General features: G+C 43.1%; 1 protein-coding gene across 1 annotated transcript in view; it reads right to left on the reverse strand.

Moving 5' to 3' along the window:
• Positions 1-18,984, reverse strand: part of lamc3 (laminin, gamma 3) — a 226,051-nt gene that overhangs the window by 150,135 nt on the left and 56,932 nt on the right. The window contains exon 5 of the mRNA XM_062989196.1: positions 12,023-12,211. Coding sequence (XP_062845266.1) covers positions 12,023-12,211 — 189 coding nt within the window. The remainder of the gene's footprint in view (positions 1-12,022; positions 12,212-18,984) is intronic.

Below are 18,984 nucleotides of genomic sequence, written 5' to 3' on the forward strand. Positions count from 1 at the left end.
TTCAAACCTCACCACTGCCAGGTTGCTGGTGGGCCCCTGAGCAAGGCCCTTAACCCTCAATTGCTTAGATTGTATACTGTCACAGTACTCTAGGTCGCTTTGGATAAAAGCGTCTGCTAAATGCTGAAAATGTAAATGTACATGTAATTGGCTACCGTGTCTGCTAGGGCGGGATGACCGGACTATGTGGGTGGGGTCTTCAAATGCTGTGTAAAGAACCCTGATTAGCAGATAGAGCTGGCTGTGCCTTAAGAATGGGTGAAAGAGAAAGGGTCCACTTAGGACTTGAGGAGGTGTGAGTAGGAAATATACCTTCCTCGAATTAAATCAGGGATCACCAGCAGCGTAAGACAAATTGACGACGCTAAATCAGGAGCATGTTTCCCTGATGGCACTGCGAGACTCTTTGCATACGTGTGTGTGTGTGCGAGCAGTGTGTGGTGGGGTGGGGGGGTGTGTGTTTTGTTTGTTTCAGGATACTCTGCGGCTCTCCTCGGCCAGAGTTATAATCGTAGAATTGGAAATGGAATGTTCCAAACCCAGCAGTGCTATCAAGCTGGCCAATCATCTAGTAGATACAACTGTGCCTGAGGGATGGATGAAGGTCAAATGGGTTCCTCATTGCTGCTGCAACTGTGACCTCTTCTGGCTGGTCAAGTCAACTGCATGAAGGAAAAGATGTTCCACTGCATGTATACATGTGTGTGCGAAAAGTGTGTGTGTGTGCGAGCAGTGTGTGGTGGGGTGGGGGGGTGTGTGTTTTGGTTGTTTCAGGATACTCTGCGGCTCTCCTCAGCCAGAGGTTTAATGGTAGAAATCAAAATAACTACATTGGAAACTCACTTATTTCCAGTTGTAGCCTAGTAGTTAAGGTACTGGACTAGTAACCAAAAGGTTGCTGGTTCAAGCCCCACCACTGCCAGGTTGCCACTGTTGGGCCCTTGAGCAAGGCCCCTAACCCTCAACTGCTTGGACAATATACTGTCACAGTACTGTAAGTCACTTTGGATAAAAGCGTCTCCTAAATGGCAAAAATATAAAAATGTAAATTTAATTACCTCCCTTTTCTTTCCCAATTTAGACATTTCCAATTCCTCCGCCACACTACACATACTCTTGACCAGGCCGATGGCACCGTGGAGACCCAACATTAGGCTGCTGCTCCACCCTCATAAAAGATACAGAGTTTTATAGAGGTGATAAACGCTCACATCATATAAACCTGTCAAGTGTGGCTGGCTCGTAGATAATCTACGAGCCTATAATATATAATATAATCTATAATATAATCTTATTAATCTGTGTAATAAGAGAGTTTTTGCCTTACATCATTTTATTTCATTAATCAATCAATCCGCTCCACTTACCATATTGAAGTACTTTGTAGTTCTACAATTACTGACTGTAGCCCATCTGTTTCTCTACATACTTTTTTACTTTCACCCTTTTCTTCAATGGTCAGGACCGCCACAGGACCACAGAGCAGGTATTATTTAGGTGGTGGATCATTCTCAGCACTGTAGTGACACTGACATGGTGGTGGTGTGTTAGTGTGTGTTGTGCTGGTATGAGTGACTCACTGTCACTGCTGGACTGAGAATAGTCCACCGACCAAAAATATCCAGCCAACAGCGCCCCGTGGGCAGCGTCCAAGATGACCAGCTCAAACAGCAGCTGAGCGATCGTCTCTGACTTTACATCTACAAGGTGGACCAACTAGATAGGAGTGTCTAATAGAGTGGACAGTGAGTGGACACGGTGTTTAAAAACTCCAGCAGCAAAACACACACTAACACACCACCACCATGTCGGTGTCACTGCAGTGCTGAGAATGATCCACCACCCAAATAATACCTGCTCTGTGGTGGTCCTGACCACTGAAGAACAGGGTGAAATTAGGTTAAAAAAGTATGCAGACAAACAGATGGACTACAGTCAGTAATTGTAGAACTACAAAGTGAAGCTGATAAAATAGACAGTGAGTGTAGAAACAATGAGGTGGTTTTAATGTTATGGCTGACCAGTGTACAATGATATTGAAACATACAGCTAACCAACGCTCAAAGTAGATTAATAATAGGGTTTATTTTTAGGGATGCAGCACGGCCAGTGGTGCTACTGAAATGGTTCAGATGGAGAAACCACTTACTGCACATTTTGATCATAATGCTGTTGATCCCTTGAATGAACCCAATTTCGCTTTCCTTTATTTATTTGTCAGACCCACGGCTTGGAAACTTTATAGTGGTTGAACTCAAAATTTATTCAAATATTGTTTTCAGATCATGAAATAAATATGCGTCGAGCTGAAGGTGAAAACACAGTCAAGGACAATTTTGCATCTCCAATTCATCTCACCTGTACATCTTTGGACTGTGGGAGGAAACCCGGAGCTCCCGGAGGAAGCCCATGCAAACATAGAAAGGACCCGGACCAGTCTACCTGGGAATCGAACCCAGGATCTTCTTGCTGTGAGGCCACTGCACCGCCCGTGTCTTGAGATAAATAAATAAGTAAATAATAGTATGTATAATAGGGTGGCGCTGTGACTGTGGGTAGCACTGTCGCCTCACAGCATCAAGGTCCCTGGGTTCGATTCCTAGGTGGAGCGGTCTGGATCCTTTCTGCTTGGAGTTTGCATGTTCGCCCTGTGTCTGTTTGGGTTTCCTCTGGGTGCTCCGGTTTCAAGTCCAAAGACATGCGGCCAGGTTAATTGGAGCTACTAAAGTTGTATGTGTGTGTTTGCCCTGTGATGGACTGGCGACCTGTCTGGGGTGCTTCCTAAATCTCGCCCAGTGAACTGGACCCACCTCAAACCCTGAGTAGGATACAGCAGTGATAAAACAGACTATTAATATTACTACAGTGGTACCTTGTAACTTGTAACTAAAGTATTTAATTTCAAATGAACAATTAACAGCCGCTTTGTTCAGGACTTGGCTTTAGCGGTGCGGTAAAACGTCATCAAAGTGCGAATATGAGACGAATCTGCATTTGTGTGGAAGAACCCTCAAATTCTCTCTGAAAGCTCCACATGTTTCTGTGTTTAGCTGGATTTTCCTCCTGTTTCACCTTTAAACTACTTGTGTTATAGCTCGGGGTGCTGAGAAATTGTGAGAATCAGCTTTTCCCAGAGAGTCTAAAAAGTGTACTGTTAAAAAAAGTCTAACATGCTTTAATGTATTAAAAGAACGACACAGGAAGACTTAACCTCTATTAATTATTACTAGAGACGCATGAGTATCGATACTGGTATCAGGTATTTGCCCGATACCGCGCTCATTAACTCGCAAACGAGGCTCCGATACTGAACATCCGATACCGTGTGCCTAGTGCACGTTGCTGTGTTATGCCTAGTTCACACTACACGATTTTTGCCCTGATTTTCGCTCGGCGACTGGTCGGCGCTAGATCTGCCGGCTCGGGAGCAACTCGGCGTTCGCTCGGCGATCAAAACTCGGCTCTCGATCGCTAAGTGTGAACTATCCAACAACTCGACCCGACCGGCTCGCCGGATCGAGTTTTCTAGCACGTCAGATATCTGATCCAACAGGTATTGGTATCGGTATCGGTATCGGCAAGTACAAAAATACATCTACTTGTACTTGTACTCGGTTGGGAAAAAATGGTATTGATGCATCCCTAATTATAACTGCTCATAAGTTCTCTCTACTAATGAAATTCCTCACTCATTATAGTACAATATTCTCGTTAAGCTTTGTGCACCGGCACACTCCATAGGAAATAACGGCACAGCCGGCGCAAAAGCTATTTTGCCTCTTCTCATGTGAATGTGTCCTTACTGAACGGAAAGATCAAGCATCTCCACGATTAAGAAGCATAAGGAAACAATAAAAAGGTAAAGAGCAGGTTTTACTGTATTTTTTATTGATTTTTAACAGTTTTAATTGTATTTCGGTGTTTTTACATTATATTTGTGTTATTTTCAGTGTATAAGTGTCAAAAACAACCCCATTATTTTACATTAGCCTAAAATATATGCAGTTCCACGGGACCATGAACGCATTAACAGGTTTCCCATATATCCTTATGGAAGAAAATTCCTTTTAAACTCAAGTTTCAAAGTACCACTGTACTACTACTACTACTAATAACAAAAATAATATACAACAAATAGTACTATATTGTGGCAACTGGTTGCTTGCTGTTATAGTAAGGTGGTGGTGGTGGGGGGTGTTGTCGTTTCCCCTGCGTGTGTCATAGCCGTGGGAGAACGGCATCCCATGAAGTCATCCAGCCCCGGCCGAAGCATTTTAAAGGGATAAAAAGTGGGTTTTGTTGTTAAATGGCGATTTGCTTACATGCACTTAGTTATTTTGTTATGATGTGACTAATTTTTTTCTCCCAATTTAGCGTAGTCAATTTGTCTTCCGCTGCTGGGGGAATCCCTGATTGCAGTCGAGGCGGGTATGTTGCTGCTCACGCCTCCTCCGACCCATGCGCAGCCCTTAGTGGAACCCTTTTTCACCTATTCCCTCTGCACAGTTGCCTCTCTATCTGCCATACAGGGTCCTAACACAGCATTTGAAGACCCCACCCACGTAGTCCGGTCACCCTGCCCTAGCAGAGACGTGTCAATTATGCCCATTAGATGGCGCCCAGCCGACCGATGGCAACGTTGAGTTTCGAACCAAGGAGTTCAGAATCTCGGTGCTGTTGTGCTAGTGGAATATTCCGCTGCGTCACCTGGGTGCCTGTGATGCGACTATTCATCTGTTTTGACTTTCCTGTTCTGTTGGCTTGTTCAACATAGTGGGAGTGTTGTCTTGCTCTTTCTCTGACGCCACAATATATTACTAATATGATCTTCATTTTCCAGGATACGTTAACATTTGATGTCTGCACATCAAACTACTATAAATAAAGTAATATGTCAATTTAATGTGTCAAAAAACTAGTGTAACTAGTTACTAGTGTGTCAAATTCATTTGTCTGTAGATTTAGCACGGCAGTATTCAAAGTGACAGTTTCACCGACTGCACACGGCAGTTCTTGTATATTTAATTGATGCACTTTGAATGATATGTAGCACACTGTGCAGCACACAATAGGTCTTGTTTAACCTGCGTACTGCTCTCGCATAGAAACCGCAGACGAAAAGTTCTCCTGAAGTAAAAAAAACCCTGCTGTTCTCGTGAATAGGCCTCTGTAAACCAGAACAGGATCATGTAATAAGTGATTAAAGGCTGAAAGCATGAAAGAATTTAACAAAAATCACATTTGAAGCATGAATTAAATGGGAAGTTTAATGTCAGGTCCACAGCACTAATTTTACCTAGTGCTGAATAATAAAAATAAAAATAGGGTGAAATCTGAACACCTGGCAACCTTAGAATTCATGTAGCAGGCTGGGAGTGTAAGACAAAGAGGTACCACTCAAAGTGTGTTTATTAGAATGACAGGGTCATTAATGATACGTTAGATGTTTTGTTTAAAATACACACATACGCTATATAGCCAAAAGTATTTGCACACCGGACATCCAGTTTGGAGAACAAATGTTATGAAAACAGAGTGACCGCTATGTGATCTCTTTAGATATAACAGCAGCCACCCTTTTCATAAGGCTTTTCACGCGACTTTGAAGTATGTCTGTGGGAATTTGTGCTCATTATGTCAAATTTCGAGCATTTGTATGGATGGGCGCTGATGTTGGTAGAGAAAGCTTTAATTGATGTTCTGGTTTATTCCAAAGCTGTTGTGTGGGGATGAAGTCAGGGCTCTGAGCAGACCAAGGGAGTTTCTTTAAACTATGTCTTTATAGAGTTTGCTTAGTGCATAGGGGAACAGTCATGCTGGAACAGAAACGAGCCTTCCCTAAACTGTTGTTGAATTATTACACCTGCAGGTGTAACAGGGGGGTCCCAATACGTCTGGCCATGTAGTCTATATATACAGTATATATGTATATACTGTATGTGTAGTATACCATATATACCAGTAGTTCAGTAACTGTCCGCTAGCCGGCACACGTCTCTTTGTTTACATAAGTGAGAGGCTTTGTTTTGCCGGGAGTCTCGCTTCGTTCTCGCCTTTTTCTCAGTGTGTTATGCTTCATTTTTGCAATTTAAATCACAGTCTCATTCAAAGTGTTCAACAGTAAGTGTTCACTGTCTCAACCGCTTATCCATTTAGGGTTGGGGGGGGGGCATCCCGGCTTTTCATTGGGCGCAAGGTACACAGTAACACCCTGGACGGGGCGCCAGTCCATCGCAGGGCAGACACACACACACACACACACACCCATTCACCTATAGGGCAATTCAGTGTCTCCAATTAACTTGACTGCATGTTTTTGGACTGGGAGGAAACCGGAGCTCCCGGAGTGTTTGCCCTTTAATGGACTGGCGACCTGTCTGGGGAGTTTCCTAAATCTCGCCCAGTAAATTGGACCCACATCGAACCCTGAGCAGGATAAAGCGGTGATAAAACAGATAATGAATACTACAACTACTACTTATAATAATAATAATATATAAAAAACCAGTACTATATTGTGGCAACTGGTCAGCTAGTCGTTATGTAATGCGGGGCTTGTCGTTTCCCCTGCGTGCTTCACTGGCTGTGGGAGAACGGCATCCCATGAAGTCATGCGGCCCCGGCTGAAGCATTTTAGAGGGATAAAAAGTAGGTTTTGTGGTTAAATGGCGTTTTGCTTACATGCACATAGTTATTTTGTTATGATGTGACTTGCTGTATTTTGACCTTCCTGTTCTGTTGGCTTGTTCGACATAGTGGGCGTGGTCTGTGTATTTTAGATCTAGTCTCTTCTTCGTGCTTTTGTAACTGGCTCAGAAGCAACTTGAAAAGGCACACACACACACACACATTCACCTCAATTCAATTCAGTGTCTCCAATTAACCTGACTGCATGTTTTTGGACTGTGGGAGGAAACCAGAGCTCCCGGAGGAAACCCACACAGACACGGGGAGAACATGCAAACTCCGCACAGAAAGGACCCGGAACGCTCCGCCCGGGGATCGAACCCAGGACCTTCTTGCTGTGAGGCGACAGTGCTACCCACTTAGCCCCCGTGCCGCCCGGATTGATATTTAGACTAATTTATTTTATTGGTAAGAAACCGCAAATTAAAGAGACAGTGGCCACATTTCTTGTCAATCACGGTGACCTGTTTGAATGAGGTGTGATCTACTAGCATGCACTTTGCGATCGACGTATTGGGCACCCCTGCTCTAATAGATGGAACCAACAATACGATGACAGCAACAAAAAACAAAAAAAAAAAAAAAAAAACACACAAGGTAAATGAAAGGTGAAATTTCTCACCAGTAGTACAGTACACCAATTTCAATGTTTATTTACAGGTTTTACACAACACTTTTACATATCTATTTACGTTGTTAATTTGCCCGTTTATCATATGGGCATGTTTAGCACTTTTGTGGACTTTAGTGTAATATTCATGCACAATTGCACTGAATATATTGTGTAATTGGTTTAAAATTGATTGCAGGTTAAAGGGATGCTGTGACTGGGCCAGTGATAGCTCAGTGGTTAAGGTACTGGACTAGTAAACAGAAGGTTGCCGGTTCAAGCCCCGCCACCACCAAGTTTCCACTGTTGGGTCCCTGAGCAAGGCCCTTAACCCTCAATTGCTCATTGTGTTCCGCTCACTGTGTAAGTCGCTTTGGATAAAAGCGTCTGCTAAATGCTGAAAATGTAAATGACTGGTTGCTGAATATGCTAATTTGCTATTGGTTGATGTATGCAGTTGTATGCATGTATGGGTGGGATGTAGAGAAGTCGTTAGTAGAAATGGCGGAACTGGTATTGATATGTAAATGTGCTGGCTAATATTTGAATATTAATATATCTAATATCTCTCTCTCTCTCTCTCTCTCTCTCTATATATATATATATATATATATACAGGTCCTTCTCAAAAAATTAGCATATTGTGATAAAGTTCATTATTTTCCATAATGTAATGATAAAAATTAAACTTTCATATATTTTAGATTCATTGCACACCAACTGAAATATTTCAGGTCTTTTATTGTTTTAATACTGATGATTTTGGCATACAGCTCATGAAAACCCAAAATTCCTATCTCAAAAAATTAGCATATCATGAAAAGGTTCTCTAAACGAGCTATTAACCTAATCATCTGAATCAACGAATTAACTCTAAACACCTGCAAAAGATTCCTGAGGCTTTTAAAAACTCCCAGCCTGGTTCATTACTCAAAACTGCAATCATGGGTAAGACTGCCGACCTGACTGCTGTCCAGAAGGCCATCATTGACACCCTCAAGCAAGAGGGTAAGACACAGAAAGAAATTTCTGAACGAATAGGCTGTTCCCAGAGTGCTGTATCAAGGCACCTCAGTGGGAAGTCTGTGGGAAGGAAAAAGTGTGGCAGAAAACGCTGCACAACGAGAAGAGGTGACCGGACCCTGAGGAAGATTGTGGAGAAGGGCCGATTCCAGACCTTGGGGGACCTGCGGAAGCAGTGGACTGAGTCTGGAGTAGAAACATCCAGAGCCACCGTGCACAGGCGTGTGCAGGAAATGGGCTACAGGTGCCGCATTCCCCAGGTCAAGCCACTTTTGAACCAGAAACAGCAGCACTGGACTGTTGCTCAGTGGTCCAAAGTACTGTTTTCGGATGAAAGCAAATTTTGCATGTCATTCGGAAATCAAGGTGCCAGAGTCTGGAGGAAGACTGGGGAGAAGGAAATGCCAAAATGCCTGAAGTCCAGTGTCAAGTACCCACAGTCAGTGATGGTCTGGGGTGCCATGTCAGCTGCTGGTGTTGGTCCACTGTGTTTTATCAAGGGCAGGGTCAATGCAGCTAGCTATCAGGAGATTTTGGAGCACTTCATGCTTCCATCTGCTGAAAAGCTTTATGGAGATGAAGATTTCATTTTTCAGCACGACCTGGCACCTGCTCACAGTGCCAAAACCACTGGTGAATGGTTTACTGACCATGGTATTACTGTGCTCAATTGGCCTGCCAACTCTCCTGACCTGAACCCCATAGAGAATCTGTGGGATATTGTGAAGAGAAAGTTGAGAGACACAAGACCCAACACTCTGGATGAGCTTAAGGCCGCTATCGAAGCATCCTGGGCCTCCATAACACCTTAGCAGTGCCACAGGCTGATTGCCTCCATGCCACGCCGCATTGAAGCAGTCATTTCTGCAAAAGGATTCCCGACCAAGTATTGAGTGCATAACTGAACATAATTATTTGAAGGTTGACTTTTTTTGTATTAAAAACACTTTTCTTTTATTGGTCGGATGAAATATGCTAATTTTTTGAGATTTTTTGAGGGTTTTCATGAGCTGTATGCCAAAATCATCAGTATTAAAACAATAAAAGACCTGAAATATTTCAGTTGGTGTGCAATGAATCTAAAATATATGAAAGTTTAATTTTTATCATTACATTATGGAAAATAATGAACTTTATCACAATATGCTAATTTTTTTAGAATATATATATACTGATCAGACAAAACATTAAAAACACCTCCTTGTTTCTACACTCACTGTCCACTTTATCAGCTCCACTTACCACATAGAAGTGCTTTGTAGTTCAACAATTACTGAATGTAGTCCATCTGTTTCTCTGCATGCTTTTATAGCCTGCTATCAATGGCCAGGACCGCCACAGGACCACTACAGAGCAGGCATTATTTAGGTGGTGGATCATTCTCAGCACTGCAGTGACAATGACATGGTGGTGGTGTGTTAGTGTGTGTTGTGCTGGTATGAGTGGATCAGACACAGCAGAGCTGCTGGAGTTTTTAAACACAGTGTCCACTCACTGTCCACTCTATTAGACACTCCTACCTAGTTGATCCACCTTGTAGATGTGAAGTCAGAGACGATCGCTCATCTATTGCTGCTGGTTGAGTTGGTCATCTTCTAGACCTTCATCAGTGGTCACAGGACGCTTCCCATGGGGTGCTGTTGGCTGAATATTTTTGGTTGGTGGACTATTCTCAGTCCAGCAGTTATAGTGAGGTGTTTAAAAACTCCAGCAGCATTGCTGTGTCTGATCCACTCATACCAGCACGACACACACTAACACACCACCACCATGTCAGTGTCACTGCAGTGCTGAGAATGATCCACAACCCAAATAATACCTGCTCTGTATTGGTGCTGTGGGAGTCCTGACCATTGAAGAACAGCATGAAAGGGGGCTAACAAAGCATGCAGAGCTTACAAAGTGCTCCTATATGGTAAGTGGAGCTGATAAAATGGACAGTGAGTGTAGAAACAAGGAGGTGGTCATAATGTTATTATACCTCATCGGTGTATATATATATATATGTATATATATATATATATATATATACAGTGTATCACAAAAGTGAGTACACCCCTCACATTTCTGCAAATATTTCATTATATCTTTTCATGGGACAACACTATAGAAATAAAACTTGGATATAACTTAGAGTAGTCAGTGTACAACTTGTATAGCAGTGTAGATTTACTGTCTTCTGAAAATAACTCAACACACAGCCATTAATGTCTAAATGGCTGGCAACATAAGTGAGTACACCCCACAGTGAACATGTCCAAATTGTGCCCAAAGTGTCAATATTTTGTGTGACCACCATTATTATCCAGCACTGCCTTAACCCTCCTGGGCATGGAATTCACCAGAGCTGCACAGGTTGCTACTGGAATCCTCTTCCACTCCTCCATGATGACATCACGGAGCTGGTGGATGTTAGACACCTTGAACTCCTCCACCTTCCACTTGAGGATGCGCCACAGGTGCTCAATTGAGTTTAGTCCATCACCTTTACCTTCAGCTTCCTCAGCAAGGCAGTTGTCATCTTGGAGGTTGTGTTTGGGGTCGTTATCCTGTTGGAAAACTGCCATGAGGCCCAGTTTTCGAAGGGAGGGGATCATGCTCTGTTTCAGAATGTCACAGTACATGTTGGAATTCATGTTTCCCTCAATGAACTGCAGCTCCCCAGTGCCAGCAACACTCATGCAGCCCAAGACCATGATGCTACCACCACCATGCTTGACTGTAGGCAAGATACAGTTGTCTTGGTACTTCTCACCAGGGCGCCGCCACACATGCTGGACACCATCTGAGCCAAACAAGTTTATCTTGGTCTCGTCAGACCACAGGGCATTCCAGTAATCCATGTTCTTGGACTGCTTGTCTTCAGCAAACTGTTTGCGGGCTTTCTTGTGCGTCAGCTTCCTTCTGGGATGACGACCATGCAGACCGAGTTGATGCAGTGTGCGGCGTATGGTCTGAGCACTGACAGGCTGACCTCCCATGTCTTCAACCTCTGCAGCAATGCTGGCAGCACTCATGTGTCTATTTTTTAAAGCCAATCTCTGGATATGACGCCGAACACGTGGACTCAACTTCTTTGGTCGACCCTGGCGAAGCCTGTTCCAAGTGGAACCTGTCCTGGAAAACCGCTGTATGACCTTGGCCACCATGCTGTAGCTCAGTTTCAGGGTGTTAGCAATCTTCTTATAGCCCAGGCCATCTTTGTGGAAAGCAACAATTCTATTTCTCACATCCTCAGAGAGTTCTTTGCCATGAGGTGCCATGTTGAATATCCAGTGGCCAGTATGAGAGAATTGTACCCAAAACACCAAATTTAACAGCCCTGCTCCCCATTTACACCTGGGACCTTGACACATGACACCAGGGAGGGACAACGACACATTTGGGCACAATTTGGACATGTTCACTGTGGGGTGTACTCACTTATGTTGCCAGCTATTTAGACATTAATGGCTGTGTGTTGAGTTATTTTCAGAAGACAGTAAATCTACACTGCTATACAAGCTGTACATTGACTACTCTAAGTTATATCCAAGTTTCATGTCTATAGTGTTGTCCCATGAAAAGATATAATGAAATATTTGCGGAAATGTGAGGGGTGTACTCACTTTTGTGATACACTGTATATACAGTATATATATATATATATAAAACATATACTAAACACAGGTGTGTACTTGATTACTAATGTGTGAGCCTTACCCATAATGTTACAGCTGCAGTTGCTACAGGGGAGCAGTGGAGAGGATCTGTAGAAGTTTTCTCTGCAGCGCTCACAGTGCGGCCCAGCTGTCTCGTCCCTGCAGCCGACACAGCGCCCGCCGCTCCCCGTGCTGCGGTACAGCTCTGCGTCGAACTCGCACGCGTCCGCACGGCCACTGCAGTTGCACCCTGATCCGAGCAGAGAGGGAGAAAAAGAGCGGGTTCTGGTTAAACCTTATAGACAAAATAATGCCCACTAACGTGCCCACTAGGTAACAAGTTTGTGCAAGAGCTGATGGTTAAAGCCTCAGCGCCCGACCACGATTCAGGAATAAAGTTTATTACGCATCAGCCACCTTGGGGAATGGTGTGGGGGAAATGACCCATTTGATTCCGAAATGATTTTCTCATTTTGCCTGAAACAACTGTACGATTATCACTCCCCAATGAGCTGTACTATATATGATGACTGCCATTGCAGAAAAATCAGTCTCTATTACATAGGCAGGATTTGTAATGCCAGTGCATAAACACTTATAAACCCATAACAAGGATTCATAATGTATTTTAAATACACCGGGTACTAACTGAGGCTCTCTATATTTAATACACCTGAAATGAGCTTGTTGGACATGCCATTTTAAAAGCACAGACATTAATATGAACTGGCAACCATCTGTGAGGTATAACGAGGCTTCCAAGATTTTTCCATGTGTCTGTGGGACGGGGGGGATTTGTGAGGTCAGGCACTGACATTCATTAGGGTTGTGAAGGCCACTGAAATGTATATGATTGTTTTTATACAGCTGTTAGCAAGGAGTATCCCTAAAATCACTACATACACTGACCAGGCATAACATTATGACCACTGACAGGTGAAGTAAATAACACTGACATCTCTTCATCACGGCACCTGTTAGTGGCACCTGTTAGTGGGTGGGATATATTAAGCAGCAAGTGAACATTTCAAGCGTGAGGATTTGAGCGAGTTTGACAAGGGACAGATTGTGATGACTAGACGACTGAGTCAGAGCATCTCCAAAACTGCAGCTCTTGTGGGGTGTTCCCAGTCTGCAGTGGTCAGTACCTATCAAAAGTGGTCCAAGAAGGGAACAGTGGTAAACCGGCGACGGGGTCATGGGTGGCCAAGGCTCATTGATGCACGTGGGCTGGCCCGTGTGGTCCGATCCAACAGACGAGTTGGACACCAATCAGCTATAACATTAAAACCACCTTCTTGTTTCTACACTCACTGTCCATTTTATCAGCTCCACTTATCATATAGAAGCACTTTGTAGTTCTACAATTACTGACTGTAGTCCATCGGTTTCTCTGCATGCTTTGTTAGCCCCCTTTCATGCTGTTCTTCAATGGTCAGGACTCTCCCAGGACCACTACAGAGCAGGTGGTATTTGGGTGGTGGATCATTCTCGGCACTGCAGTGACACTGACATGGTGGTGGTGTGTTAGTGTGTGTCGTGCTGGTATGAGTGGATCAGACACAGCAATGCTGCTGGAGTTTTTAAACACCTCACTGTCACTGCTGGACTGAGAATAGTCCACCAACCAAAAATATTCAGCCAACAGCCCCCCATGGGCAGCGTCCTGTGACCACTGATGAAGGTCTAGAAGATGACCGACTCAACCAGCAGCAATAGATGAGTGATCATCTCTGACTTTACATCTACAAGGTGGGACACACCGACTAGGTAGGAGTGTCTAAAACTCCAGCAGAGCTGCTGTGTCTGATCCACTCATACCAGCACAACACACACTAACACACCACCACCATGTCAGTGTCACTGCAGTGCTGGGAATGATCCACCACCTAAATAATACCTGCTCTGTGGTGATGAACAGGGTGAAATCAGGCTAAAAAGGTATGTGCAGAAACAGATGGACTACAGTCAGTAATTGTAGAACTACAAAGTGCTCCTATATGGTAAGTGGAGCTGATAAAATGGACAGTGAGTGTAGAAAGAAGAAGGTGGATGGCAAAAAACAAAACCTCGGTAAACAAGAGCCTATAATGCTAATGATAGAATTGGCAGATTTAAGATTAATGGAGCTTTGCATTTCACACCAACAGCTCCTGTGTCGCCTTCGCTATCATTTAGCCATGCTATAGTTCAATAAAATGTAATTCCTCATTTTATTTGAAAGGATAACATTTGCATGGGTAAAAAAAAAAACAGCCATCTGCTGGATGCCAAGTACGAGGCAATTAAAATGACACGTTGTCTAACAGAATGCCTAATTAAATCAATTAGCTTGCCTCGCTTTTGTTTTGCTGTGTGGGTTGATCAGGTCAACGTGTCCTTGTTTCTAAAAAGCGAGTGCCATACGAGATGGGTGGCAAGACACACAGCCAGAATGCTGTTATTCTAGAATCTAGACGATTTAAGATAAGACAGATGAACACAGACAGATTGTTTGCTTATATGATTAAGTCAAGGTCAACCCAGTATCTCGCAGTCAGCACGCAAGGAATTTTAAATACACAGCTAAGGTCTTGCCAGAGGATTGGGTTCTTGCCAGAGGTGGAAAGTAACGAATTACATTTACTCGCGTTACTGTAATTGAGTAGTTTTTTTGTGTACTTGTACTTTTTAAAGTAGATTTTACAGCCTGTAATTTTTCTTTTACTTAAGTATGTTTTGTGTTAAGAATTGTATTTCGCTGAGTAAAAAACGCTAAAAAATCGCGTCTGGGAAACTGCTGCAGTGAATTCTGCGATGGGGAGTTAGATCTTTTGGCTCGGTTCCTTTTCAATAGCTGTGTGTGTATATATACAGTGCCTTGCAAAAGTATTCAGCCCCCTTGAACTTTTCAACCTTTTGCCACATTTCAGGCTTCAAACATAACGATATGAAATTGTAATTTTTTGTGAAGAATCAACAACAAGTGGGACACAATCGTGAAGTGGAACGAAATTTATTGGATATTTTAAACTTTTTTTAGAAATAAAAAACTAAAAAGTGGGGCGTGCAATATTATTCAGCCCCTTTACTTTCAGTGCAGCAAACTCACTCCAGAAGTTCAGTGAGGATCTCTGAATGATCCAATGTTGACCTAAATGGGCCAGTGATAGCTCAGTGGTTAAGGTACTGGACTAGTAAACAGAAGGTTGCCGGTTCAAGCCCCGCCACCACAAAGTTGCCACTGTTGGGTCCCTGAGAAAGGCCCTTAACCCTCAATTGCTCATTGTGTAAGTCGCTTTGGATAAAAAGCGTCTGCTAAATGCTGAAAATGTAATGTAAATGTAAATGACTGATGGTGATAAATAGAATCCACCTGTGTGTAATCAAGTCTCCGTATAAATGCACCTGCTCTGTGACAGTCTCAGAGTTCTGTTTAAAGCGCAGAGAGCATCACGAAGACCAAGGAACACACCAGGCAGGTCCGAGATACTGTTGTGGAGAAGTTTAAAGCCGGATTTGGATACAAAAAGATTTCCCAAGCTTTAAACATCTCAAGGAGCACTGTGCAAGCGATCATACTGAAATGGAAGGAGTATCAGACCACTGCAAATCTACCAAGACCCGGCCGTCCCTCTAAACTTTCAGCTCAAACAAGGAGAAGACTGATCAGAGATGCAGCCAAGAGGCCCATGATCACTCTGAATGAACTGCAGAGATCTACAGCTGAGGTGGGAGACTCTGTCCATAGGACACAATCAGTCGTACACTGCACAAATCTGGCCTTTATGGAAGAGTGGCAAGAAGAAAGCCATTTCTCAAAGATATCTATAAAAAGTCACCTGGGAGACACACCAAACATGTGGAAGAAGGTGCTCTGGTCAGATGAAACCAAAATCGAACTTTTTGGCCACAATGCAAAACGTTATGTTTGGCGTAAAAGCAACACAGCTCATCACCCTGAACACACCATCCCCACTGTCAAACATGGTGGTGGCAGCATCATGGTTTGGGCCTGCTTTTCTTCAGCAGGGACAGGGAAGATGGTTAAAATTGATGGGAAGATGGATGGAGCCAAATACAGGACCATTCTGGAAGAAAACCTGTTGCAGTCTGCAAAAGACCTGAGACTGGGACGGAGATTTATCTTCCAACAAGACAATGATCCAAAACATAAAGCAAAATCTACAATGGAATGGTTCACAAATAAACGTATCCAGGTGTTAGAATGGCCAAGTCAAAGTCCAGACCTGAATCCCATCGAGAATCTGTGGAAAGAGCTGAAAACTGCTGTTCACAAACGCTCTCCATCCAACCTCACTGAGCTCGAGCTGTTTTGCAAGGAAGAATGGGCAAAAATGTCTGTCTCTCGATGTGCAAAACTGATAGAGACATACCCCAAGCGACTTGCAGCTGTAATCGCAGCAAAAGGTGGCGCTACAAAGTATTAACGCAAGGGGGCTGAATAATATTGCACGCCCCACTTTTCAGTTTTTTATTTCTAAAAAAAGTTTAAAATATCCAATAAATTTCGTTCCACTTCACGATTGTGTCCCACTTGTTGTTGATTCTTCACAAAAAATTACAATTTCATATCGTTATGTTTGAAGCCTGAAATGTGGCAAAAGGTTGAAAAGTTCAAGGGGGCTGAATACTTTTGCAAGGCACTGTATATATATATATATATATATATATTAGGGCTGTCGAAGTTAACGCGATAATAACGCATTAACGCGATTTCAATTTAACGCGATTAAAAAAAATAGTGCCGTTAACGCAAATTCTAGTTCATGTTGAAACTTGACTGGTAGAACAAACGTTTTAATGTCGTACTTGCCACCGTTTTTCATTTGCGGTTTGTTATCATAATGTAACCGAGCGTTGTAGGGATGTACTTGCTTAATAAAGAAATAAATACACGCTATATTCACAAGTTGTCGGGAGCAGAATACTTTTTTTTTTTACTTATTCTGTTACGGTACCAAATACCGGAAAGCTGAGTCAAGCACGTTAGTCCATGAACTATGGAAGCCCAAAAGGGTCAAAACACACTAACTTCGTGTAGAAACGTCCATCAAACCATTGTCACAATACAACCACAGAAAAGTCTGTTACAATAACTACGCCTTATCCCACCTAAAGCACCGCTGATCTACAATGTTTGCTGATGGAGAAATTTTAACCTACAATCTGACATTTACTGCCTAGTATGTGAGTGAATAAAACTCCCTTACAGTTTTCTCTTGTCCCAGCAGTTTTTAACATAAGTGCATATAGCATAAAATGTGTTCACCATTTTAATGTTAACATTTCACTTAAAAATCCAGAAATCCACAGATTTTTTTTAATGCGATTAATCTTTTAATGCGATTAAATTTTTTTATCGTTTGACAGCCCTAATATACAGTGTATCACAAAAGTGAGTACACCCCTCACATTTCTGCAGATATTTAAGTATATCTTTTCTTGGGACAACACTGACAAAATGACACTTTGACACAATGAAAAGTAGTCTGTGTGCAGCTTATATAACAGTGTAAATTTATTCTTCCCTCAAAATAACTCAATATACAGCCATTAATGTCTAAACCACCGGCAACAAAAGTGAGTACACCCCTTATTGAAAGTTCCTGAAGTGTCAATATTTTGTGTGGCCACCATTATTTCCCAGAACTGCCTTAACTCTCCTGGGCATGGAGTTTACCAGAGCTTCACAGGTTGCCACTGGAATGCTTTTCCACTCCTCCATGACGACATCACGGAGCTGGCGGATATTCGAGACTTTGCGCTCCTCCACCTTCCGCTTGAGGATGCCCCAAAGATGTTCTATTGGGTTTAGGTCTGGAGACATGCTTGGCCAGTCCATCACCTTTACCCTCAGCCTCTTCAATAAAGCAGTGGTCGTCTTAGAGGTGTGTTTGGGGTCATTATCATGCTGGAACACTGCCCTGCGACCCAGTTTCCGGAGGGAGGGGATCATGCTCTGCTTCAGTATTTCACAGTACATATTGGAGTTCATGTGTCCCTCAATGAAATGTAACTCCCCAACACCTGCTGCACTCATGCAGCCCCAGACCATGGCATTCCCACCACCATGCTTGACTGTAGGCATGACACACTTATCTTTGTACTTCTCACCTGATTGCTGCCACACATGCTTGAGACCATCTGAACCAAACAAATTAATCTTGGTCTCATCAGACCATAGGACATGGTTCCAGTAATCCATGTCCTTTGTTGACATGTCTTCAGCAAACTGTTTGCGGGCTTTCTTGTGTAGAGACTTCAGAAGAGGCTTCCTTCTGGGGTGACAGCCATGCAGACCAATTTGATGTAGTGTGCGGCGTATGGTCTGAGCACTGACAGGCTGACCCCCCACCTTTTCAATCTCTGCAGCAATGCTGACAGCACTCCTGCGCCTATCTTTCAAAGACAGCAGTTGGATGTGACGCTGAGCATGTGCACTCAGCTTCTTTGGACAACCAACGCGAGGTCTGTTCTGAGTGGATCCTGCTCTTTTAAAACGCTGGATGATCTTGGCCACTGTGCTGCAGCTCAGTTTCAGGGTGTTGGCAATCTTCTTGTAGCCTTGGCCATCTTCATGTAGCGCAACAATTCGTCTTTTAAGATCCTCAGAGAGTTATTTGCAATGAGGTGCCATGTTGGAACTTTCAGTGACCAGTATGAGAGAGTGTGAGAGCTGTACTACTAAATTGAACACACCTGCTCCCTATGCACACCTGAGACCTAGTAACACTAACAAATCACATGACATTTTGGAGGGAAAATGACAAGCAGTGCTCAATTTGGACATTTAGGGGTGTAGTCTCTTAGGGGTGTACTCACTTTTGTTGCCGGTGGTTTAGACATTAATGGCTGTATATTGAGTTATTTTGAGGGAAGAATAAATTTACACTGTTATATAAGCTGCACACAGACTACTTTTCATTGTGTCAAAGTGTCATTTTGTCAGTGTTGTCCCATGAAAAGATATACTTAAATATCTGCAGAAATGTGAGGGGTGTACTCACTTTTGTGATACAC

This window comes from Trichomycterus rosablanca, chromosome 26, assembly GCF_030014385.1.
Source record: "Trichomycterus rosablanca isolate fTriRos1 chromosome 26, fTriRos1.hap1, whole genome shotgun sequence".
NCBI lineage: Eukaryota > Metazoa > Chordata > Actinopteri > Siluriformes > Trichomycteridae > Trichomycterus > Trichomycterus rosablanca.